Source organism: Copadichromis virginalis, linkage group LG14, assembly GCF_057382275.1.
Source record: "Copadichromis virginalis isolate Kocher_CV1m ecotype Utaka linkage group LG14, C_Virginalis_male_GT1.1, whole genome shotgun sequence".
Classification (NCBI taxonomy): Eukaryota; Metazoa; Chordata; class Actinopteri; order Cichliformes; family Cichlidae; genus Copadichromis; species Copadichromis virginalis.
Genome location: NC_140631.1, coordinates 25,493,785 through 25,518,430, shown reverse-complemented (window position 1 = coordinate 25,518,430; position 24,646 = coordinate 25,493,785). Strand labels below are relative to the sequence as shown.

At 41.1% G+C, this 24,646-nt stretch overlaps 1 protein-coding gene across 1 annotated transcript in view; it reads right to left on the bottom strand.

Moving 5' to 3' along the window:
- dscaml1 (Down syndrome cell adhesion molecule like 1) overlaps window positions 1-24,646 on the bottom strand; it is a 99,390-nt gene that overhangs the window by 20,220 nt on the left and 54,524 nt on the right. Inside the window, exons 4-18 of the mRNA XM_085430126.1 lie at window positions 17,891-18,037; window positions 17,502-17,780; window positions 16,202-16,477; window positions 13,880-14,179; window positions 11,383-11,525; window positions 10,624-10,753; window positions 8,541-8,819; window positions 7,686-7,814; window positions 7,337-7,516; window positions 5,744-5,949; window positions 4,490-4,586; window positions 4,191-4,319; window positions 3,798-3,965; window positions 3,448-3,518; window positions 3,025-3,265 (exon numbers count right to left, since the gene is read on the bottom strand). Of these exons, the coding sequence (XP_085286252.1) occupies window positions 3,025-3,265; window positions 3,448-3,518; window positions 3,798-3,965; window positions 4,191-4,319; window positions 4,490-4,586; window positions 5,744-5,949; window positions 7,337-7,516; window positions 7,686-7,814; window positions 8,541-8,819; window positions 10,624-10,753; window positions 11,383-11,525; window positions 13,880-14,179; window positions 16,202-16,477; window positions 17,502-17,780; window positions 17,891-18,037 (2,775 nt within the window). The remainder of the gene's footprint in view (window positions 1-3,024; window positions 3,266-3,447; window positions 3,519-3,797; window positions 3,966-4,190; window positions 4,320-4,489; window positions 4,587-5,743; window positions 5,950-7,336; window positions 7,517-7,685; window positions 7,815-8,540; window positions 8,820-10,623; window positions 10,754-11,382; window positions 11,526-13,879; window positions 14,180-16,201; window positions 16,478-17,501; window positions 17,781-17,890; window positions 18,038-24,646) is intronic.

Below are 24,646 nucleotides of genomic sequence, written 5' to 3'. Positions count from 1 at the left end.
TGGGACTTCCAGATACAGACGGACAAAATGGTGGTGGCTAACCAACCGGACATAGTGTTGGTAGAGAAACAGAAGAAGACGGCCATAGTAATTGATGTAGCGGTCAAGAATGACAGAAACATCAGAAAGAAGGAACACAAGAAGCTCAAGAAATATCAAGGGCTCAGAGAAGAGCTCGAGAAGTTGTGGAGGCTGAAGGTAACAGTGGAACCAGTGGTAATCGGAGCACTAGGTGCGGTGACTCCCAAGCTAGGCGAGTGGCTCCAGCAGATCCCAGGAACAACATCGGAGCTCTCTGTCCAGAAGAGTGCAGTCCTAGGAACAGCTAAGATACTGCACAGGACCCTCAAGCTCCCAGGCCTCTGGTAGAGGACCCAAGATGAAGGATTGACTGCCCGCAGGGGCGAGCGGGGAATTTTTTTTTATGTTTTGAAAAATATATTTCATATATTTTTCAGTTCAACTATTTTGAAAAACCAGTGTCGCCATTAGATTTCTAAAGTTCATTGAGGTTATATGGATATTGAGTTTTCAGGGGTATCTGCAGCCTGAAGTTAAACATTGTGCAGATTATTTTTAAATAAAGATATGACTTTGGTAGTTAGTTTATTAATAAATCTATTAACAGACCTTCCTGAAACTCTAAAATACATTTCCATATCAAACTTAAAGTGAGTAAACAGGTGATAGATGAAAGGCCATGCCATGTGTCAAGCCTGATGTATAGGACCATTTCTCTTTCTCTGTACAAGCCTCCCTCTGTCTCTGCCAGTCCAGGTGTCCTTTCTATTGGCTACCACTGACCACGAGTCATTCAGGCTTTGAATAAAGACCACTGTTGAAGATGAACAGAAGTCAACTTGTGAGAGAAGGAAGCGCAGGAAGAGAGGAAGAGTGCTGACTGAAAGACAGTGTAATGAAAGAGAAGGATTGGGCCAAGTCCACCAGGGAATTTCTCTGCAGCTGGTGAAGAGAAAGGAGGAGGGAGGAGGATGGAGGACTGGAGGGAAAGGAGAAAGGAGGATCAGAAAACTAAAACATGGTTTTGCATGAATAAAAACTTTAGCTTCCATATCCAAATAATGAGAATGCAACCAAACACAACCCCATTCCCACCTTTACCAGAAGCAAAATAAGACTAAAAATGTGATCAAGAAGGTTAGTGGGTTCAAATGGGTGTCTCTAATAGGGCTTGCTTATACAGATATTTTAAAATAAAAAAACAAAACAAATGAACAAAATAAACCTTACATAAATGACTGCATTAATTTGGGGAAAATAACAATGATGAACTCGGGCTATAGGGAGGAGGACACGTGGGTGATGGGCAGAGGAAGAAGGGAGGAAGAGAGTTAAAAGCAAGGGGAGCAAGGGAAGGGCAGAAAAAGATGAAAAGAGGGATCAGGGAGACAATGCGCTCAGCTGTGGATAATTACAGCAGGAAGCTAGCACAGGGAAAGAGAGAGAGACAAACAGAGAGACAAGCTAATTATAATTATTTTTAGTATGCTTGTTGTTATCACTATTATCATAATGGCCATCAATATCACTGTCGCCACGGTGACAGCCACAGGAAAGAACTGGAGGGCTCTGTCTCTTCTAGACCAATGAGGCTAAGCCAACTGTTCACTGGAAGGACGAATGTGTATGTGATTGGTGTATGTGTGTTTGTTTGTACGTGGTACAAACATGCAAATGTAGATAAACGGAGATTGAGAGAGATAGTATGTAACAAAGATGGCTGTCTGCATTTAGCATGAAGATGAACTGCCCAATGCTAAAGAAACAAAGAGTGAGAAAAGACAAATGAGAACACAAGAAGTGCGACAGATGCAGCCGCCTAGTCCAAAAACTGGAGGCAATGCATCAACCTTAATTCTTTCGAATGGATAAAAGCGAAAAGAAGTCCGTATAGATGTCTATAAGAAAATTATAATACTTCACCTTGTATGTTGTCAGTAAACAGTTTGATCTTAATTGCATATCTTAATTTAATTTGATGTGGTGTTTAACTTTTTTTAATTATGGTCAAAAAGATGATATAGCAGGATATGATTTGCCTACCTAAATAGTGACTGCCATAATGCTAATTATGAGTATAACAACTGTCAACTTGTCGTGACTTTCATTTGTTTTATCAGCAGCCAAAAGTCAATACAGTCGGCATAGAAACCAATGCTTAATATAAAAAAAAAAATTCATAAATAAATGATAAAAGAATTTTTTTAAGAAGGTGTCTGCCCTTGCAATATAAAGTTTAGCCCTTGAATGTCAGGTTGAAAAGCTAAATGGATCAAATTCAATCACAGGACAATAAACAAGGACAAGGATTCATTGCTCTATTGTGATTGCGCCATCAGTTTACTACACCAGCCTCTTCCATCTTTCCCAAACTGCTTTTAAGCTCGTGTTGCACATTTTTGTCTTTTTGTTGGTCAATTTTTGTCATCAGTTGTTTCCCCCCCAAAAGTATCAACAAATCTCTAATGTGTTTGTTTGGTAAACTATGAATCTTGTGCAACACTTTCCAGCCTAAGAAGAGGGTTTTGCTCTCTAAGTGCTTTTTGTGTTTTAGTCATTCATCCATTCAGCATTAACTCTTCTACCCAATAATGATCGGGACGTATTGCAGTATATACACTCTGTCTACACTCACTTTACATGAATCACAGAGGTTATCTGTGTAGATGGTATTTATAAGGGATTGGAATTTCAACAGCCAATATTCATTCTTGCTGAGGCAACAGAGCGAATGTAGTAATTTGAGGTTATACAGCATGGCATGATTTGAAAGAGACCAGACTGCAAAAGCAAAAAGTACAATGGCATGAGAAATAGTGCAGAGGCTGATATTTCATATGACTGACTTTGTCCTTTTCCACTGCACATTTGCACTTATTTGTTTTATTTGTTCCAATATTGCTACAGGTCATAAAGGTAGCCAACATTTACCTTATTGTACAGTCCTACAGACTGTCCTACAATCCCTTTACACGTATGTTGACACAGTTGTGTATTGCTCACCGTCTTCTAGTGTTGTAGCATTGATCTCTGAGCTGGAAGGTCCTGTGCCTGCTCTGTTGAAAGCTTGGACAACCACCCCATACTGGGCAAACTTCTTCAGGTTGTCCAGTGTGTAGACCTCACTGTCTCCAGTGGCCTTCATCTCCACGATGCTGTACTGCCCATTACTACCTGGGCCATTTTCTCTGTAACCGATTTGGTAACCGCGGATGACACCGTTCTGCAGCTCCTTCCTTGGAGCCTAAAGGTTTCCATTTGAAAAAATGTTCTCACATTAGAATCAATATTCATATTGCTAGATTGTGTAATGACATTGACACCTCCACACATATATTAAGATGAAAAATAAGTTAATCTGAAGAAATAATGATAAAATAATATAAGGCAAAGCTGGTCAGGAGACAGATCCTTGAAATGCATTACCTTCCATGTGACCCTGATACTCTGAGATGTCACAGGCTGCAGGATGACATCCATTGGAGGACCATCAGGCTCTATAACAAGAGAGACAATGGGACTGAGTGGAGGCATTGCACTAATGTCAGAAAAACATTATGCAACATTAACATTTCCACGTTTCGTACTTTTTCTTGAATATTTAGATCAAAAGAGGTTTCTTTCAGTTTTATTGAGACTAGCATTCAAAATGATTAGTCAAGGACAGATGTCAGAGTCATAACAGATTCAAACGCTAATTGCTCATACAACAAGCAAAAAATAAAATATTTGCCTACATTCACGCGAGTAGAAAGCAGTGCTGTCAAAAGACTTACGTGCTTCCTCTGTGCTGATAGTGAGTTCCTTACTAGCCTCGCTTTTGCCTATAGCATTGTAGGAGTACATGCGGATACTGTAGACAGATGCAGGATGAAGATCCACTATGTTGGCCTGGTTGTTGGTTGGAGAGATATTTCGGGTGGCATGCTTTAGTTCCCAGGAATCTGACAAAACAGGAGAAAATAACACATTTTACTACTTCAACACTTTGGATGGACATGGGAAGTTGGGAATGCTATTGGCATTCAGTTTAAAATAGCTTCAAATAAAGAGGCTCAAATAAAACAAGCACAAACAACCTAGCAATTTTCAGTGTAGAATATACTGCTACTTTTAGGATCTTTTGCAATACTTTAATAAAATAAATCACCGACTTGACTTTTACTCACCTGTTTTGTTCTTGTATTCGATATCGTATGATGTAATTACGCTGTTCCCATCAAATCTCTGTGTCCACCTGAGATTCATGCTACGATCTTTCACTTCTCGCACCTCTAGCTCTGGAGGGTCTGGAGGCTCTGAGGTTTAAAATTAGACAAAGTGAACAAAAGGAGGCAAGAAAAAGGAGGGAAAAAAGGACCACATGAAAGACAAGTTCAAAGGTGAAGAAAGAAGAGCGTAGTTTTGTAGCTTTTATGGTATTAAAGTGAGGATGGTACAGTACATGCTTTTGCACATGGACGCTTACCTTGCACAGTGAGCTGGATAAGGCCTCGTCCCTCTCCGTAAGAGTTGATGGCATGACAAGAGAAGAAGACTGAATCCTCACGCTCTGCTGGCTTGAGCTCAAGTGAGAAAGGCACAAAGAAAAAAATGTCAACGAGAGAAACAACTCTATGTCTGCATAGACAAATTGTGCAAAGCTTTGTGATGAAGAAGCGCCTCGGTGAAAGTTTTTGCTTGACCATGTTTTGTTTGGTATTTAGGCGACTCTGTTCACCTCACTGAAAGGTGTAACAGACACCTGTACACTCGGCACCCACTGCAGTTTGAGTGCCAAGAATTAGTTTTTGCCTAAAAAACATTTGGTTGGTGTGTGAGGTACACATACACCGACAAAACATACAAAACACTTGATCATCGCTGAGGTTGTGACACTCTCTGAATTCAGTGAACACAAAGTTGCTCCTCATTTATGCGTCTCCCTCCATTACCTTTTGTTAATATCTGAAAAACATGGCATCAGCAGGCTAAAGAAGCTCCGTGCTTTCATTTGAGCCTGGCCAGTGCAGAATTTCCGTTTTAAATGAATTAGGAGACAACCCGTGGCTGCTATGACTGCCACGGTATGTTAGAGGAAAATTAAGACATAGAGATATTGAGAATTAGAATTTCTGTTTTGAATCTGGGATAATAAAGTATATCTAATCTTGTATTCTGATGAATTAATTTAATAATAAATTAATCTCTCTAACTGTTAGCTAAATTTGTGGCCAGCACAATTTGAATTTCTAACAACCCCAAACACATAAACTGGTTTTGCTATCTTCTTTCTAATCTTAACGCTATGAAGCACAGACAAGGAAGGTACAAAAGTTGACACTGTACCAAATAGTTTGCTTTGCGTGGTGAAAGTTACAGCTGTTTTCACACGTGAACTCTGGAATCTCTGGCAAATCACCGTGTGATTTTCTGTTTTGGACTGTGTCTGAAGTTGCACCTTCTGATCGGTTAACTGCTAATTTTATGGCAGGGAGCTAGGAGGACAAAGACCGTTTAATGTCTAAATGAAGTCTGTCATTAGTGTTCACACGTACAATGCTGTCGGGTAATATGTTGAAAAATTCAGGGTAGTAGTCTGGGTGTGAAAAAGTAACTCAAAAGAAAAGATTTAAAGCTCATGCATCTGTCAACTGAATAAGAGTCGGTGAGACATTAATGTCTCATTTCATCAGAAATGATCTAGATCTTCTACTATATATAAGTCTTTTTTTTTTTTTACCTTGAGTGTTGACAGCACCTCATCAGTCTTTTCATTGGGACTGGTGGTAATGGAGTATCGGGGGTTGCGATCGGGGTCGATGACGGTGTCACCCCTTTCCCAGCGGATGATGATGGGCCATTCTCCCCTGGCTGTGCAGTTCAACTCCTTCAAGTGACCCTTCTTAGCCATGGTGGTGTTGGGGTGACTGGTGATCATTGCTGGGACTGGAAGGAGACGGGAAATGGAGTGTGAGATGAAGAGAAGGCAAGAATAAATGGGGTGAAGCAGGCAGAAATGGTAACAGTAAACAGATTGATGAGAGGGATGTCAGATGACAGAAGCAGATAAAAGAGGGGAGAGGGAGGAAGGAAAAGAAAGAGTAAGTGGATAATAAGCAGGGTTTAAGTGGAAAAGCAGAAAGAAGGGAAATAGCAGAGAGGAGAAAGGTGGGATAACTGGCAGTTGAAAAAGGTGGAGTTCAGAGTAGCCAAGTTCCATTGCAGTAAAGTAATGAAGAGCTGTGGTCAATGAGGTAAAGTCAATAAACCTCCTTCCTCATTCCCCAATAGTTAACACTGGGGTCTAGGTGAATGAAGAGGCAAAAACGATACACTCTACCTTTCGTGTACACTCTATACACAAAATCCCTTTACACACTCAATCTTCTCTCCCCAACAGACACACGGGCACACGCACTCATTTACACACACAAAATATCGATCTGAGGAGGCTTCTGCTGTTTTGTTTTCATCACTTATTCATCTCACCCTCCCTCTTTTCCTCTTTTCCTCCCTCTCCGCTGAGTGAAACAGACAGAATTGAGGGAGGCAGAGGAGAGGAACGGTTCAATCAATAACACTAACACCAGAAGGGGAGAGAGAAAGTGAAAGGGAGAGAGAGGGAGAGGGGCAACCCTGTGATAGAAAAACATGATGAAACTAGTAGATAGATTTATGTGCAGCTTGTTATATGTGTCTGCGTGTACAAGTGTCAAAGGGTGCCAGAATATTAAGCCTTGACATCTCTGTCGTGATTACAGATTTTTGGTCAAGGTCAGTGTACTGCATAGTAAAAAATATATTGGCATCATATAACGCTCTACTAGATACTGACAGTCAATGTGTCTGTGTGTGTTTGCATACACATTCTCCATGTGGAGTTTCACATTGCATTACATAGGGTGTTACTGACGTCGAGGGCAGGTTGAAGAGATTGATTACAGATAATGGTTAAGCTCAAAGTCATTTTGATCGTCTGTAGACAGATCCCGAGAGTCAAAAGATCAATCGCTGAGTTGCTTGCTTTGTCAATGTCTACCGCAGATACACACACACACTTTTTTTTCATTCTATACCTCATGTTTTTTCACTTATGTCCACAGTCACCTTTGCTCTTCGAGTCTACGATGGTGCATGTATGTGCGCGTACGGTTGAGCCCAAAGAGAGAGTGTTGCGAGCTGGCTCATTGGTTTGACACGGTTAGTGAGTGCATGTGGATGAGGACCGATAAAGAGGGAGTGCTGGAGCATCCCAGATGGCCTCACTGCAGTCGTCTGCGTAGCGAAGAAGTCATACCCTGCTACATTAACCAGTGCAAGTTTGTATACTCACTCTTAACTGTGAGGACCATGCTTTTGCTGATGTCTGAGCCCACGCCGTTGGAGGCCTGACAGAGGTAGAAGCCCCGATCCTCTTCCAGGACATGTCTGATAAGTAAAGAGCCATTATTCATGATCTGAATACGGCCCGTCAGAGGCACAGGGTGGTACTGCTGTGGGTTCCCAATACCCGCTGGACAGAGAGAGAGTGAGCAAAGGAACATGAGATTATGATGTAGTTAACTGCCGGCATATGCATTTTACTTTGCACAGAATAGATATGACAATGTGCAGAGAACAGCTGACGGAGGCACATCACAGTACATAAATAAAGAATTTAGGATCGTATAAAACTCATGTACCTAATGCACCTTTGGCATGCTTCCACATGACCTTAGGAGGAGGGTATCCATCAACAGAACAGTTCAGGATAGCTGACTTCCCATAGATCCCATCCTGGTTATTGGGCTGCACCACAAACCGAGGAGGCACTGGAGAATATTAAACACGAGATTCATATTTCTGTTATTATTTCAATAACCTCTAATGTTTAGTGAGGAAATGGAGATGAGTATGAATTAAAAAAAACAACATATACTAAGAGTTATCCTCAGTTGAAATTTTGATAGTTGATGATGATGGAGAGCACTGTTTAACAAGTTAATCAACTGAAATGAGACTGCAAAGGCCATGGAATGTAATTCATATACATTTTAAACTCATCAAACTATTCAGTCACCGTTTAAAAGTATCCCTGCATCCTCTCATCGTGCAGGTTACACTTTTTACCTTAATATTTCAAGTTGTTCAAAAAAAGGCTTTGTCTGAGGTGACATAGACTTCGCAAAAAATAACCCTTTCTTCGAGTGTTAATGTGCTGATAATTAAAGAGAGAAAAATCAAATGTTATTTGAGGGATGTGGAGATGTCCTGTAATACTTTAAAAATCTTATCTTTTTTGTGTTGTGTTGTGTTTTGAAAAATTTGGCATTAAACCAAAAAGGTATTGGAATATCAAAATTAGAAGTTAAGGATCCAGTGCAAAATCACTTCTGCTGTTTGATTTTTGACCATTTTTATTTCTATCATCCAGGTCCTCCATCTTTATTCAAGTGGAATACCAAATCTCCAAAGTGCTCCTTTTTCCTCCATTTGTCCTTCATCCCTTTCTAAATATCTCTTTCATATTCTCTCTTTTGTGCTCTTTCTTTTCTTACCTGTAACCGTGAGCTGCCTCTCTGTGCTGACAGTGGCAGCATCATTGCTGGCAATGCAGGTGTAGTTGCCATTGTGCTTGAGCGACACCTTCGATATCTGGAGGGAGCTCATGAACTCCTTCGTGTCAATAGTAATGCCCGAAGAGGGCACGATCTCCTGGCCGTCCTTGCGCCATGTGATGCGTATGGGCATGTCCCCAGACGACACCACGCAGGCAATGTACATCAATTTACCGATGGAAGTCGGAGGAAAGTCAAATGGCTGGATCAGTGGAGGAACTGAGACAGGTAGAAAAGACAGAGAAATTGGATGAAAGAGTCCAAAAAATAACCAAAACCAATAAGAGAAATACAAGGTCCAAGGAATAGTGGGAGGGTGAATAGATATGCAGAGACAAATGGGAGAAATTGTGAAATGAAATAAAAGAAGATAAGTAAAAGAGATAGAACGATTGGATGAAAGAGAGTGGAAAATGGAAAAGGCAAGGGTACATAAAAAGGCAAGGACAGGCAGCGGGGTGAAATAAAGGGTATATAGAGAGAAGTCAGTCTAAGGCAAAGAGAGAATGGAAATAAAGAAAAAAATGAATGAAAACAGTTAGAGGGCTGTTTAAATGAGCAGGGTGAGTAAAAGGTGAAAACAGATTTTAGGCAGATATGAATAAATGAAGTATAGAGAAGAGAGACCGAGTCAGATGTGAAGGCATAGAGAGGATATGGGCAGACAGACAGTTTTGAAGATTCAGGGGCATCTCGAGGACATGGAGTGGGAGAGTGAGTGGTGCAAAGGGAGAAGAGGTGAAATGAGAAAAACAGTGAAGAGATAAAAAAGACTGTGTTAGACTGGGCATGGTTCAGAATCTATCATTTTCAGCTGACAGTCTGATTGGTAAACTAGTGGTCCAACTGACTGTGAGACTGTTGGATCAAAAACATGATTTCTTGAGTCTTTCATCTAAGCCTTCACTCCCAAAAGCTTCTGCAGCCCGGCCTACTAGCCCACTACCCACTCTGCAGCCGCCTGTGCCCCCTACCAACCCCTCCACTCCACCCTACCCTGCCCTGCTAAAACCAGCCCATAATAGCTGCTCTAATTAGAGCCCCATCCACAGGGGGAAGAAGAGTGTTACCATGGATACCGGCAGAGGTGATGGTGGTGGTTTGGAGTGGGGGATGAAGTAGAGGTTGTTGTTGGTGGAGGTGGGGGGGGACTACAGCTGAGACATCTGGGGGATTTAATCTGGGCCTCGTTAAAATTCATCTAATTAAATCAAAGACATGACAAGCACACATTCATACAAGCACATACCTAAACCCGGCAAACGTATGCATGCACGCAAATGTGCCTGTATACTCACATGTGCAAGTATGCACAGACCACTGAGCCACACAAATTTCACACATCATGCCAATGTCAAACAGACACACACACACACACACACACACACACACACACACTGCACGCTTATACTCGACAACATCCTAAAACAAACACATTGTTCTGTTGCAGCTGAGAGCAGAGACAAACATACAAGGTGACATGCAGAATACACACTCATAGTCATCTCTCTCACACACACACAGACACACACACATTTTATATATATATATATATATATATATGCATGAGTATGATATGCACACACACAAATCGTATATAATAGCTCTCCTGCTCTATGTAATTGCTGAGTGGTTGAGAGCTCACACTAGGCCACTCCGCCCCTTAATCAGGGGTTATTAGAGGCAATGCATACAGCATTGTTCTGTCTTCTCCCTCTGCTTCACTCACACCATCTTGCTCTTAACCAGTTTTGCTCCCCAACATGTCTCTTACAATCACTCTCATTAGCATTCATAATTTCTTTTTTTTTTGACACAGTAAAACAAAGTCAGATTACTATAAATTCTGGTTCTATATAATTTTGCTTGTAGCATATTCATCTCTTTTCCCTTTACAGAATTTACATCACTGAGAGAAGATTATGTGCATTCTCATGTCATAATGCCTCTACTGTATGCAGCTACCCAAAAACAGATACCGACCAGCAGCTACTGTTTCAAAGCTGTGACCTCTGTGACTTACCTTTGACAGTAACATAAACAGTCTGTGTGATAAAGAGCTGCGGTTGGATGAGCACGCTACAGACATAGGCCCCCTCGTCCATCCCTTTCTGAACATCGCTGAGCTTTAGAGTCCCGTTCTCATACACCACCTGGACAGACATCAGCAGTATTGAAGTTAAATAAGAGGATGCTCATACATATGAGACATACTTGCTTTGCAAATTAATTTATTTCCAATTTTTAAGGATTTTCAAGATTCCATACAGGTTTTTTTTCTGTACACTACTAAATCAAATAGGACCAAAACAGTGTAATGTAACAGGCCTGTATCATACAATAAAAAGTAACAGCGATGCCACTGATCATTAAGTCAGTGTTTCAGACAGCAAAATCCCTTTTTATGGTTAAACACTTGCTTAAGCTTTCATTATAAAATGGATGTATGAAGATCACCTGCTCTATGCAGAGCCACACTGTCTAAAAATAAATTAACAATTTTAATATATATACATATACATTTTTGTAATTTTGTCCAGCTATGTTATTCTAAGTTATGAGATTCATTATGGTTTTTTTTACAGTAAATATACAATATTTCTAAATAACAGCTGTTAAACGACAAGAACACAAGCCTCTTACGGATAATCTATACACACAGTGAGAAATATGTGTATAGATTAAATGCTTTATAGTGCTGTATGAAAAACCAATACCAAGATATATTTTTATTCATGTTATTCATTTATTTTGGAGCAGAAATGGAGAGCACTAACTCTACCTGGCGATGGTTGTCAGGCAGTAGAAGTCCCTCCTTGTACCAGTTTATTGAGTAATAAGGGTACCCAATCACACGGCAGTTTATGAAAGTGTTTCTTCCTGCTACGGCGGTGATATTCTTCATTGGCCGAATCCTTGGAGGACCTGATGGAGAGAGCAAGCAAATGGGGAGAGAAATGGAAAAACAGAAAGAGAGATGGGTTGATCAAAAAGAAGAGAGGAGGAAAAAAGAAGTGTATTAATTGACGGTGTCAGAAGCAGGTCACGGGAATTTTAGGAATAACGGGGAGGGTGGTAGGGGAAGGCTAGTGGACAGAAGAGGAGAGAAGCTTGCAGAGGAGAGGGAGAAAGAGAGGTTAAAATGGCCTGCCTTAGTGTTAAGTTTCTTTTCTGGTGGAAACAGTTTCTCACCCACCCTCAGATGTTTTCTCTGGAAAATATATTAACCTCATTTCTCACCGATGTGGGATCTTAAGGAATTTTTTTAGGTTTATGGAGATTACATATACTAAGACGTTTACTAAAATAACCTTATAAACATGAACTACATTTTTTTTTCAGGTTTAGGCGGGGCATAAATTGGATAAAAGTGGCTCATGTCTTTCTACTTTTGATAATTTGCACTGTTTCTTTTAGGAGCAAACGGAAACTAGAAGAAGAAAACACCAACGTTCATGTTGTTGTTTACAGGTCAGACTGGGCTAGAGATGATAATTTTATTTAATGCTACTGACATTTAAACACACCGGGATTTAATATAATTGACTGCATGACATCTCTAAAAAGAGAGCGTGAAATACAGAGAAAGGGAAAGTGAGTGGGTGAAACCAATGGGAAAAAAACCCCTGCTAAAATGACACTTGACTTTATTCTGTACTTCATTTTGTGAGAAGATAGCACTTTTACATGCCCAGTAATAACAGAGTTTTCATTCATGCTGACCAACCAATTCTGACGGTTTCAAAGCAAATCTTTGGGTGTAAAAACCCTCCCTTGTTTGTGTCAGTGTCTGAAATGCGCTTTATCTTTTCCACAGTTCTAAATTATGACAAACTTGTTATTAAAATGTTGTGGTCCAATAGTGACCACAACAAGCAACTAGTAAAAAGCTCAACTACCTCAGTATAAAATCTTGCCAAGAGGCAGAGAAAGGCTGAGGACAGGTAGACAGGCAGTCAGGCCGACACAAAATGTGTTTCTGTTTAGCATCATTGGAAGACACTGTGAGCTATCACTCAATCATCTGTCACTTCTTTGTTGACCTCCTCGCCACTGTTCGTCTTGTATCTTTGTTTTTGTCTCTCCTTCCCGTCCCCCTACCTCTCACTTCCCTCTGTCTCTCTCCCCTCCCTTTCGCAGTATGTGCCAACCTTTGAAGTCGCAGCTCTGACGAGTCAAAGATGTATTATTCAGCAACACCATCACACACAAACACAGATACCGTGTTTGTGTGACACGCGTGTGCTCAACTATGTCTGTGTGGCTCAGAATGCTTGCTGTGGGTCCCTCGCTGAATGAGATAAGTTGGGCGTATCACATTTGAGTGAGTGGATAAGCATAGCGCTGTGCTGCTGTTTCATTTCTGAATGTCTGTGTCCATGTACGCGTCGTGGCTGTATTTGTGTCAGTTTGTGTTGCATGTGGGCTTGAAACTCTCTGGCAGCGGGGCTCATTCTCACTCCAATGATCGTTCTGGCATGTCTGCTTCGGGCAGACTCACATGTCACAACTACACATCTCACCAATGGACAATGAAAGCAGAGAGAGTGTGTGTGTGTGAGAGAGAGGGAGATGGAGACAGTGATACAGCCCTGTTCAGTGGTGTCACTCCTCATTCTTGTTATCTCAGACGACAGTGACATCACCTGTCCTGTCACCAGAGTTTACCATCACTCCCTCAACATACATTGCCACTCCCCTTCTCTTATTCTTCTCCCATTTCAAGTACTCTGCCTCACCTACATCTCTGTCTTTCTGTGCCTTCTTAGGTTTCTTCGTTCAAGTCTCAGATTACCTTAATGTCACGTCCTCTCCATTAACAACTCACAGTATAAAGCTGGAAAGTTTCCATTTGAATATTCTATCTCCCTGCAAGCATGCATATGTGTGTACATATTGATGTGAATATAATTAGATAAACTTGATGGATGACTTGGTGTATTTGTCTTATCTATGCATGAGTTTACACCAGCACATATGCAGCTGGAGGACCCAAACTGCACAGCAAAGAAGACAGAACGAGACAGAGTATAAGGGCTAGTGAAGAAAAAATACACTCCCTTGTAAGATTAATGTGTAGATAGAAAGATGGACAAACAACCAAAAATAAATAAATTTAAAAAAGGAAAAAAGGAAATTTTGAAAATATACATATATACGAGGAAGCAAAACACATACAGAGAAAGAGGGAGAGATATAGAAGGGTACAGGAGAGGGTGGGGTAGGGGTCAGGCTATGAGAAGCCTCCGTATGACTGATATTGAAAAGTAGACAGGCACCTCTTACGTTTATGCGCGCTTGGTACTCAGCACTACCGGCTGAGTTTCGTGCGGCGCACCGATACACTCCACCATCACGAATCTGTGGGTTGCTGACGTTCACGTGGCTCACGGTGCTGCCGTCAGACAGGGTGTACTGACTGGCTCTGACACGCGACAGATCTCTGGCCACAGGCTCGTCATCCAAGGTCCAAGTGATGGTGGGTGGAGGCGCTCCTTTGGCAGCACACATCAGGGAAAACGGTTCACCCGGGACAACCACCCTCTCACTGAAGGAGGCAACAATACGGGGTGTGCCATCTGGAAACAATCACAAGAGATGTGAAGTGTGAATTTGGAGGAAAAATGTTACTTTTGCTCCTCTCTAAGCTAATTTCCCGAGTTCAATCTTTAAGCCCACTCTCTTCTGATTTGCCCCTAGCAAAGAGAATTTGAACAGCAGGTAGGCGGGGCTTCTGTGTTTGTAGCCAGAGGTGTGTCCCTGAGATGACCCTATTAACAAGTTCCTCTTTCGCTGACAGAGCAACAAAGTCTTTAGAGCAGAATGAAGCCTGTGCTGTTGGCTCACATATACTACTTGTAAAAATATTGTGCCATTATATTTTGCTAGGAAAACGGGAAAGGGGTGGGGGGCAGTGGAAACACAGTGTATACAAGAACAACAGAGTCAACATCTGATATGACCACCTTTACTCCTCAACACAGCATGAACTCTCTTAGGCAAGCCCATTCTGTCACCCATTCTCTGGGTCAGTAATGTTGAGGTCTGAGCTCTGGGGAGGCCAATCCACGACTGAAAGTGTTCCACTCTGTGTTTTTCTATTCAGACATTTTATTGCATTAGCAGCTTGTTTGGGATCAGTGCAGAAAAATCAAGACACCTTCCAGATGATATTGCATGGCGGATCAAATTCTGATGGCACTTTTCTGCATTCATAATTTCATCAATTTGACAAGATTCCCAACACCACTGGCTGAAAATGCAACTCCACACCATAAATCCTCCACCGTGTTTCACAAATGGCTGGTACCTGGTACCTCTTTTCTGATTTCATCAAATAAATTTGGAAAATAACTTTAACAGAAATGTCAAACTTGGATTAATCCCTCCATAAGACCTGTTGCCACTGCTTTTTAGTCCAGTTCTTGTGGAATACCTCAGCCTTTTCTCCCTGTCTCCCTCCCTTAAGAACAGCTTCTTGACAGCCACCTTTCCACTGAGACCATTTCTGATGAGGCTTTGGCAAAAAGTATATGGATCAACTAAAGGGCCAGATGCATCTCTCAGGTCCTATGTCATGTCTTTGCTGGATTTTTTTTTCTTATTTCATAAGAACATGGTTTTCAAGTCTTGTTCATCTGCTGTAAACAGTTTTCCGAGCCTGCCACTTCTTCTTTTATAACCCACTTTCAGTCCAGTTTCACATTGCACACCATACAAAAATATGACACTTTTTCTATGCTGTTATTTTTGAGCCTCTATTCTGAGCGCACATAAAAAATTTTTGCAAGTGCAAATGTTGCATTTTGAGGATACAATTATTTTGAGCAAAGAAACGCTTAATTTGAGCCAACAAAATTCATTGCTTGGGCAAGAAATGTATTTCAGTGTTTGCTATTATCCATATACACACAATAACAGTCCTCTCACTCAGTTGTTGGCGTTGCTCTTGCTCAGATCTCTGCTCTGTGTGCTGACGGACATCTGCAGACCTGCTCAGCGGAAAATGGCTTAACCCAAACATACAAAACACATTCTTCTGAAAATGGCCAGGTACAAGAACTGGTCTGAATATGGATGAAAACGCAGCAAACAAATCTTGAACAACTGTTGCTCAAGACCACTTACAAAAAAATAAAAATTTCAAGTCGGGCTCCTTGTAAGGAAAATATAGGGAAATAAGGAGTAGCTCAGGACTTTGTGCAGTACTCTACGTTGAGATGATTAGCTGGTTACTCCAACATTTATGGAGGAAGGCAAAGTAGACTTGTTTGGGAAAAATATGGATATGTCTTCATGCTTAAGTTGGAATGATTACTTTCTTTGACTTTCTGTAAGAGAGCGATTTGATAAAAACTAAAATGATATATTCCGATTTCCTAGGATTAAGTATGGTTGTGGTTGGGCTGGGATGGTCAACAATGACTGCTTAGACTTCAGAGGGTTAATATGAGTATAGACCACTGTAACAGTATATGCATAATAGTAATCAACAAAAAGCTGTTTGTTGTTTATTATTTTTTCCTTTTCTATATGTGAACAGTTTTGAGTAATAGACATAGACAATTTCTTACAAATATTAGAAGCATAATTTTCCATACCTTCTAGGAGAATGATGGAGAAGTCCTGGGCAGTCTGGCCTTTGCGTGTGGCAAAGCACTGGTAAGCACCCGAGTGTCTTTTTTGTGCAGCAGAAATGAACAGCGTCTCATTGTGAGCACCCTGGATGGAAAAGTGCTGATCAGGCAAAACAGGTTCTGTGTTGCGGTACCAGGACACCATATAGTGAGGAGAACCTTGAACAGCACAGGAGAGGATGACTGTACTGCTGATCCCTGTCTTCAGATTTTTGGGAGACAAGGTAACCCGCAGTGGCTCTAAAGGTGGTAGAAGGAACAGGCAAGACAAAGTAAATTAAAAAATAAAAAGGGATGAAGCGGTAAGCAGCAAGCAAGCACAGAAGCCAGTTGCTACCCAAATATTGAAGGTACAAAAACTGGTGCGTGTCCCTCGGGCACTAAAAAGTGTATTATTTGCATTGTTGCGCAAGAGCAATTTTTATTGAGCTATTCTGTGCTGTTCAACACAAATAACATGTTGGTATAATAAGTCTGTGCTTTCTGTATGTATATCATTTTTTCTGACTTTTTGTGTTTGTGTGTGCGCGCACGCTCTAAGCAGCGAGGAAAACCGAGACAGAAAGACGAAAAGGGGAGAAAATGTCAGTGAGCAATAAAGCAGCTGGTGTTAGGTGCTGGAGGCTGCTGAATGTGTGTGAACATGTGTGTCTCTGTGACAATGAATGTGTAAGACTTTCTTCATGGGCACTGAGTGTATATACTGTATGCTTGTCCAAATTTGTGTGTGTGTGTGTCCCACCTTGCATGCCCTGTCACTTGAGGTTTGTAGGCTGTGCAATGATGTGCCCTGTGGCCAGTGTACTCAGCGTCCACTAACTCGTCTCAAGCCACCCTCAAATTTCATCTCTTATCTTTACCAACTCCATAACCTCCTCTAAGTGTTCTGTGTCTTCTATGTGTGTCACCTTTTAACATCTCTTATATTAACATTAATGTTATTGTATATATTCCATAACCTTCTCCTCTCTCTCACACACCCATCGGAAAATGGAGCGACAGGCCTGCATGACCACTGTTCTCTGTCACTGTGGAGACGCTTCACTGCGGTTTGAGAACACAGTGGGGGAGCAAGCCATCCTTAAATATCAAGCTCATGCTCGACCTAGACGAGGGTGGCCACGGCAGAACCGACAGAGCTTAAAAGATGTCTCTATTGCGGTTTGTGTCCTGATGTCACATTTACTACTTCTGCCTATTGCACTCAGTTGCTATTTGAGGGGAACACTGGAGGACAGGAGAGGCAAATTAAAAATTTACCCACCTATCACGTTGAGGTGACCCGTCACCTCTTTGGAGCCAAAGCTGTTGGTGACCTCACAGATGTAGTTGCCGCTATCCTCGAGTCTCAAGTCTGAAATGGTGAGACCAGTGATGCGCCGTGTCCAGCGCGAGTCTGCTGGTAATGGTCGACCATCCTTTAGCCAACGGATGGTCGGGTTTGGATATCCAGAGGCGATGCAGGGCAGCTCCACATTATGCCCCACCTGCACCTCACTGGACTGGAAACTGTCCAGCACTGACGGGGTGGACTCCGTAGGGTCTGTAGGTTATAAAGGTCACAAAAAGGTTTTATTGATTTCAAACACCAAAAATCTCAAAAACTAAAACTTAAACACAAGTCTCTTTTTCATAGAGTAAATTGTTGCTTACCCAAAACAGAGAGCCTGGCTCCGTTGCTCTGACGAGTCTCTCCACTGTACTTGTGCTTTGTGATGCAGCGGTAGGTGGAAAGGGCATCTTCCTTCTGCACTTCTGAGATGTACAGCGCGCCAAATGAGGTCAGGAAGAATCGATTGCCTGTAGAGGAGAGCAGAACAGGAGCGGGTCAAAAAAACATACATGCTGTTTATGTATGTCCTGTTTTATCTTTCGTAGGGCTAAATAATAACAGCATGTTTTCCATTTGATCATTTAATTACACATGTATAAGTTCTCAAGATTCACAAAGGTAACCCTATAAGCACTATATGGACAAGTATCGGATCCCAACTCTTAGTCTTTGAAGTCGATGTTTTCAGTCCCATTGCCACTGCACAGCAGTCTATCTTTAAAAACGTTTTTGTGAAGGAACGGGTTGTTCCAAAGAGCTCACTGAATTTGAGTGTGGCACTGTAATAGGATGCCACAGTCCAAACAAGTCGGTTTTCCACCCTAGATTTTCCATGATCAACTGTGAGTGGTATTATTGTAAAGTGGAAGTGTTTAGGAAGCACTTCAAAGTGTCAGGCTGCATTCAATTACAGTGTAGACAAAGTATTTAAAAGTCACCAAATCAATAACTGCAGAGATCCAAACCTGCTCTGGCATTAACATCAGCATTAAAAACTTTGCACTAGCAGCTTCATGCCAAGGGTTTTAATGGCTGAGCAGCTCCTGTAGGTGTTAAGGGTAGGTGGCCCAGAGCTTTTGTTCATATAGCATATGTGCGCTGCTGAAGAGTTGGGGCTACTAGCTTCACCAACACTGAGCATATTTGTAAGGAAAAAAATCACAGTTTTTGGAAGATAAAAAGCACTTCTATAATATACATGTCATCAAAAGACCCGAACACATGGGTGCTTTTAACTGACTCTGTCCCGTTCTTTTAGTGAGATGTACACAACGGGAAAAAGACATTTGAGAGGAACAAGAAAGAGAAAAGAGAGTGGGGAGTTATTGTAAGCGTTAATAATTGATGTGTCGGTGCGTGTTATGGTAACAGCAGATTAGCGTCATTTTCATGTCACATCAGTGACTGCTTGGACTGGCTGTGATTTATCTGCATGTCAATAGACAGAGTATCTGCACATGTGTGTATGTGAGAGAGAAGAAAAAGAGAAGGAAGGAAAGGAGATGAGGAGAGTGTATTTCAGTGTTTCATTCTTTCCGCTTCTCTGAGTCTTTTTGTATTCTGTTCCCCCCAAAGGGTTATTTTAGACAGTGTGCACTTCAGAGTTTGTAGTAGATTGCAGATTGTTTGGTTATGTGAATGCTATTACAGTGTGTGTGCGTGCATTTGTGCAAGTGTCTGTGTGTGTGTGAGAGTGTATGTGAGTGTAAGAACATGGTGACTGTTGTTTGCCGTACACGATGTTTCAATATCTCTTTGCAGTGTTGACAAGAGAGAGCTTTAGTAAAATGCAGGTGCATTGAATAGTTGAATACTAGAAATATGTGCCAAGCACAAAAAACACTCTTACTCACTCACACACACACACATGCTCCAAGCAATAGGTCAGCGCCTAGTCGTAGCACAGCATTATTATTGTTTTTTAGGGTTTTTTTTAGAAACTTTTAGGGTGCAAGCAAATCAATTGGTTTATGGAAAACAGCTAATGTAGTGTTAAAACTTTATTGCTACTGTTTGTTTTTTAAACACTTAAATTGTAAAGTTTTAATCAGGAACATAGCTAATAATCATTTTATTGACAAGATGATTTAAATGATTATTTGTTTACATTTTTATTCCTTTATTGTGGCTGGCAAATGGTGAAAAACTGTGTATAATACGTATATGCATATGTTTACTGTGTATTAAGTATCAATAACCAGCTTTGTATCTGTCTATGTGTGTGTGAGTGTGTGTGTCTCCTACCACAATGTGTGCAACAAAATCAATGCATTTTATGGCTGCACAAGTCCATCCAAAGGAGATTTATAAAACAGAGAAGACTGACCTGGCTTTCTGCCACACACACACTAACAAGACTGAGATATGGCGGAGAGTCGCGGCTGTACTTCTTCACCACAGTCACACCTTGGCATTAATCTTTGGTAATAAATACAGTCCATGGGGCCTGTTTGCAATTGTCCATCAATTCTTTTTTGTTATCTTGATTGTTAACACAGTTTAAAAACATAAGTTAAACACGGCTCACAGACTTGTCAACAAACATTTTGTTAGAGTTGTTGAAGTCTACAAGAAGACTCAGATGACGTTTTAACTTGTTTGGTGTATTTATTCATTATTTGATGAGCTATATTCACCTGGATGAAATCTGATCACAGTACCTTCCATTACAACTCAGAGCACTTTGTGTTTTTTACATAGAACAAATTCCTTTTACAAAGACTTTTTCTTCTTTAGGCCTCAGTCTCACATATCTAGAGACGTGTCAGTGACCCTCTCCAACCTCTGGTCAGTAGGTAAGGTGTATTCCCTGATGCTTACTAGCATATCACTATGGCCGCCCTTAGTTTTCATGCAAGATGCTGCCTTGCCCAAAAACACTCGATCAAAGCAATCTGCTACAATAAAGACTGCTGCAAATGCAAGTAGGTGCACAGCAGCAGTCTTTGCAAACAATTTCACCTAGCAACTGACAGCAACTTCCAGGACTACTTGCCTGTGTGTCTGGGGCCTTATACACTGTCATCCAATTACAGATTGTTTGTCAATACCAGGCATAAATTGAGTGATTTATTTAAGGCAGTTAATTCTAAAACAGGATTTAATGCATTTGAACTAATCGTGAAAGAGGCATTACAAAATCTTTGTGTGTCTGTGACTAAGCTGTCAGAGTTCTGAATATGCATACACACGGCAGTGTCATCTTGTGCATCTGCATGGATATATGAAGTTCACACACGCGTGTTTTCATGTGAGTCAGACTGTTGTGCTGAGTACTAAGCGACGTAAGCTATAATTTCCAAGCCTGCCCTTTTGTTCCAACCTAGGTATTAAGCCTTACAGGATAATATGCACTTGGTGAGTAGAACCCTGTATAACACACTGCTACACCCTGTCACAACATGCCTGGAGAGAGGAAGACAGACCAGAGGGGGGTGACGGGAGGGAAGAGTGGTGGGTAGAGTAAGAAATGGCTAAGAATGGAGGAAAGGAAAGTGATGCAGGGGACCTTAATGAAAAGGAGCTTGTCACTGCTGACTGTGAAGGAAACTTATGCCAGCCTTCTCACTATTTTTCTATACTCTGTTCTTATCTTGTGTTTTTTTCTCTCTTGTTCAAACTGCATAAGGATCCAAGGAAAAGAATTCATCCTGCATCATTTTTTTTCTGTGTAACCGATTAATTTATTCTGTAAATTAATAAATATCATTAAATGTTACATTAAAGCTGTGGCTACAACTGTAGCTTGCCTCCACCAGTGTGTGAATGTGAGAGTGAATGAATAGTGGAATTGTAAAGTGCTTTGAGGGTCTCGAAAAGCGCTATATAAATGCAATCCATTATTATTATTATTATTATTATTATTATTATTAAACATCAAATTTCACCAAACCAAAATAATAATTAGAAATTAACATAGAAAAAAATCATAAAGTCAGTAAAATGCATATTTTACACTAACTATAGATTGTTTTAGCAGTAATGATGAACAGTATTTTCTATTCTTATTAATATGCAGACATTTTCTATGTTTTAAAAACTATTTAGAAAAACAAAAAAACCTTCAAAACCTGAAGTGACTTTAAACAGAAAAAACCTCAAGGACATATACAGGATGCTAACAGATGGCTTTTTTGAGAAGCCTAATTTACCTTTTAATCCCCTTAGATGTCCAGCTGTAGCATCTTCCATAAGTAGGGCTGCAGTGGTATACCAGATTAAAAGCAGACATGGTATAAAAACTGAAAGTTATCATTCACTATGCATCTTATTATTAATATGCTTTTTCAAGCCAACCTGCATGCACATATCTTCTTTCCTTTTCAACTGCCTTCCAGTCATGGTCATTGTAGCTGGTAGCATTAAAAAAGATTTTTTTTATATACATGGTGATCATGGCTGACATTTGGTCCTTCAATGCTGTGATTTAAATGCGTATCCAGTGTGTAAAATTAAGATAAAAACAGAAAATGTAAAAAAAAAACATGCCCTATTTTCCCCTTGACTGCACTGACCAAAGCTTTCTACCACTCTTCCTCTTCTTTCACTACTGATATTTAATTTCTAGCCACTCTCTGCTTCCCTGCTGTCTTTGGAGATGTGACACACCTAAAACAGGCAGCGACGGCGAGAGGCAGTGGAGTAGCGGAAGGGTCTGGACCTACAGGGAGGAAGACGGCAGATGGAGATTGATGGAGGGAGAGATAGGGAGATAAAGAGAAACATGCCGCTGGGAGTGACACAGGAGGGAGTGAGAGTGAGAAGGATGAGGGGCCTACAGGCCTGAGAGCCATACATGGGTAAAAACAATTCTTCTACATCTTTCTCCATCTCCCGTTCTCTCTCTCCCTCCTTGCAAGCCTCTCCTTGTGGGAGAGGAGATCAATTCTCGTCTAGTCTGCCTACGCCTCCAGGAGTTTGTTGATGTTGTTTTTGAGTGTGTGTTTGTATGTGCTTCTGTGTCTGTATTTTATTTATTTATTTTACTGTAGGAAGCTGGATGAGAATTTTGAGGTCTATCCTACACCCAAGGGAGGTGCAAAATCCTCTCACTTCCTCCTTGTTTTCCAACCTTTTCTTCCCTTTTTTTGCTCTTTTTTCCCTTTTTCTGCCTTCTGCATGGCATCTATTCTCCATCCCCAGTCTCTCTTCCACTCATTTCCCCTCTGCCCTCCACCTCTTTCTGTCTCTGCCTTTTTCCCTCTTAGTCTGTGCTCCTCTCTTTCAGGGGGGTCTGTAAGTAATGGAATCAGTTCAGCTGATCAGCCTGAGGCATCAAGTCAAGCCAAGTGCAGAAGCTGCTGCTAGATCTCTGTGTGAGCGTATGCGCACGTATGCCAAAAATTCCACAGGCAGACACATACATGCAAATAACGAGATGCTGAGACAGGGGGGGGCAATGAAAAAAGGATTAAGGAGCCCTGGAGCATCACTTGTCTTCCCCAAAGTTCCCCTAGAGAGAGGACACTCCTCTTTTTTTTAAGATATAGTGAAAAGGGGAGAGGAGTTGGAGGCAGAAGATGAAGGGATGTAGGAAAGGTGATGCTAAATATATTCCAGTAGTATATGGCTGCCATTTTCAACAAATTATTGTCAAATAGAGGAGGAAGGAACGGTAGCATAAGAGCTCATAAAAAAGGAAAGCAGTGAAGAAAAAAATGATAATGTTAATGTAGTGATGTTGTAGCCACAGGGGAGGCTCGGAGAAGGAGACGAACAGATCAGATATGAAAAAAAAGATTAAAAAGTACCTAAGAAAAGATATACATATTTTGAGATGTTGACTAGACCAAGGAGATGAGGAAAAGATAGAAACAGATAAAATGGTTCAGGAAAAAGAAAAAAAAAGTGACTCAGAGAGATACAGAGCGAGAGAGGAAATGGCGTAAGTAAAGGGGTTTGTTCTTGGTGCTGCCATGCAAATGAAAGCGGCGCTGCAGCAATGCTAACTAACAGCAATTCACACTGTTGGACTCATCACTTATTAATGCTCCACAGCTCCCCCCTCCCTCTCATCTCTTTCTCTCTCCCTCTCTTTACCCATTCCCCTGTCCCCTGCTCTCGCCAGGATCTCTCTTTTTTGTTCACTCTCTCGCTCGCTGTTGCTAGGGCCCGTGCACTCACGTGATAACAGCTGGGTAGGGGGCGCTGCGGTAGCACACAGCGACGTGCAAGTGTGCGTTTCATGTGAGTTTTGTGTGCACGTGTGTCTATGTGTGTGTCTTTGTGTGTGTGTGTGCGTGCACGGTACCCTTCATTAGAGGTAAAAACGAAATCAGCCATTTAAATGATGGCAAACGAGATCAGAGGAGAGGAAAGGAACTGCTGAATGGATCTGTAATTGATTCACAAGTCTAGGCTATAGGCCACAGAGGAGTTCACCACATTTCTCTGTGCATCCTGTCACTTTATTTTTTAGGCTGCACTAGTTAACAAAAACACTCATAACATCGAGGTTTGCCTTTCAGATTTTGGGCTAAATGGATTGCAGATTTGGTACAATGCAGGCCAGTAGTTGCGCAAATGGACTTCTCACAAATGGATGTGCTCACAGACACACACTAACACACACACACACACACACAGTGAGAGACACTCACAATCTGTCTAACGAGCTACACTATTCTTACTCCCACTGTCTTACAATCCACATTTGCAAAGTGCACTCAACAAACTGTGAGTGTGTGTTTGTGGTGAGTATCCTCACTACAGCGTGTTGCAGCAATGAACAGACAGTGGAGTACACCTACACATTCCTTATTTATTCACCTCCTCCTGATTTACCTTCTCGTTTCTATCTTCCTTTTCTTTTCCACTCCCTCCATTCAATTCGTCTCCATCTACCCTCCATCATTACAATGCTACTTTTAATGGTCAATCTCTCTTTCAGACACACATAAGCTGTCACATATGCTACAGTGACAATGAAAGATGTCTACTTTGTGTGTATGTGTTGTCACAGCCAGGGATTTAGGCGTGTGCTTTAAAAAATATATTTTTATACAGTCCTCCATTTTCAGAGGCTACAAATTAACTGGACAAACTAGCATAATTTTAAATATAAAGATTGCTTTTAA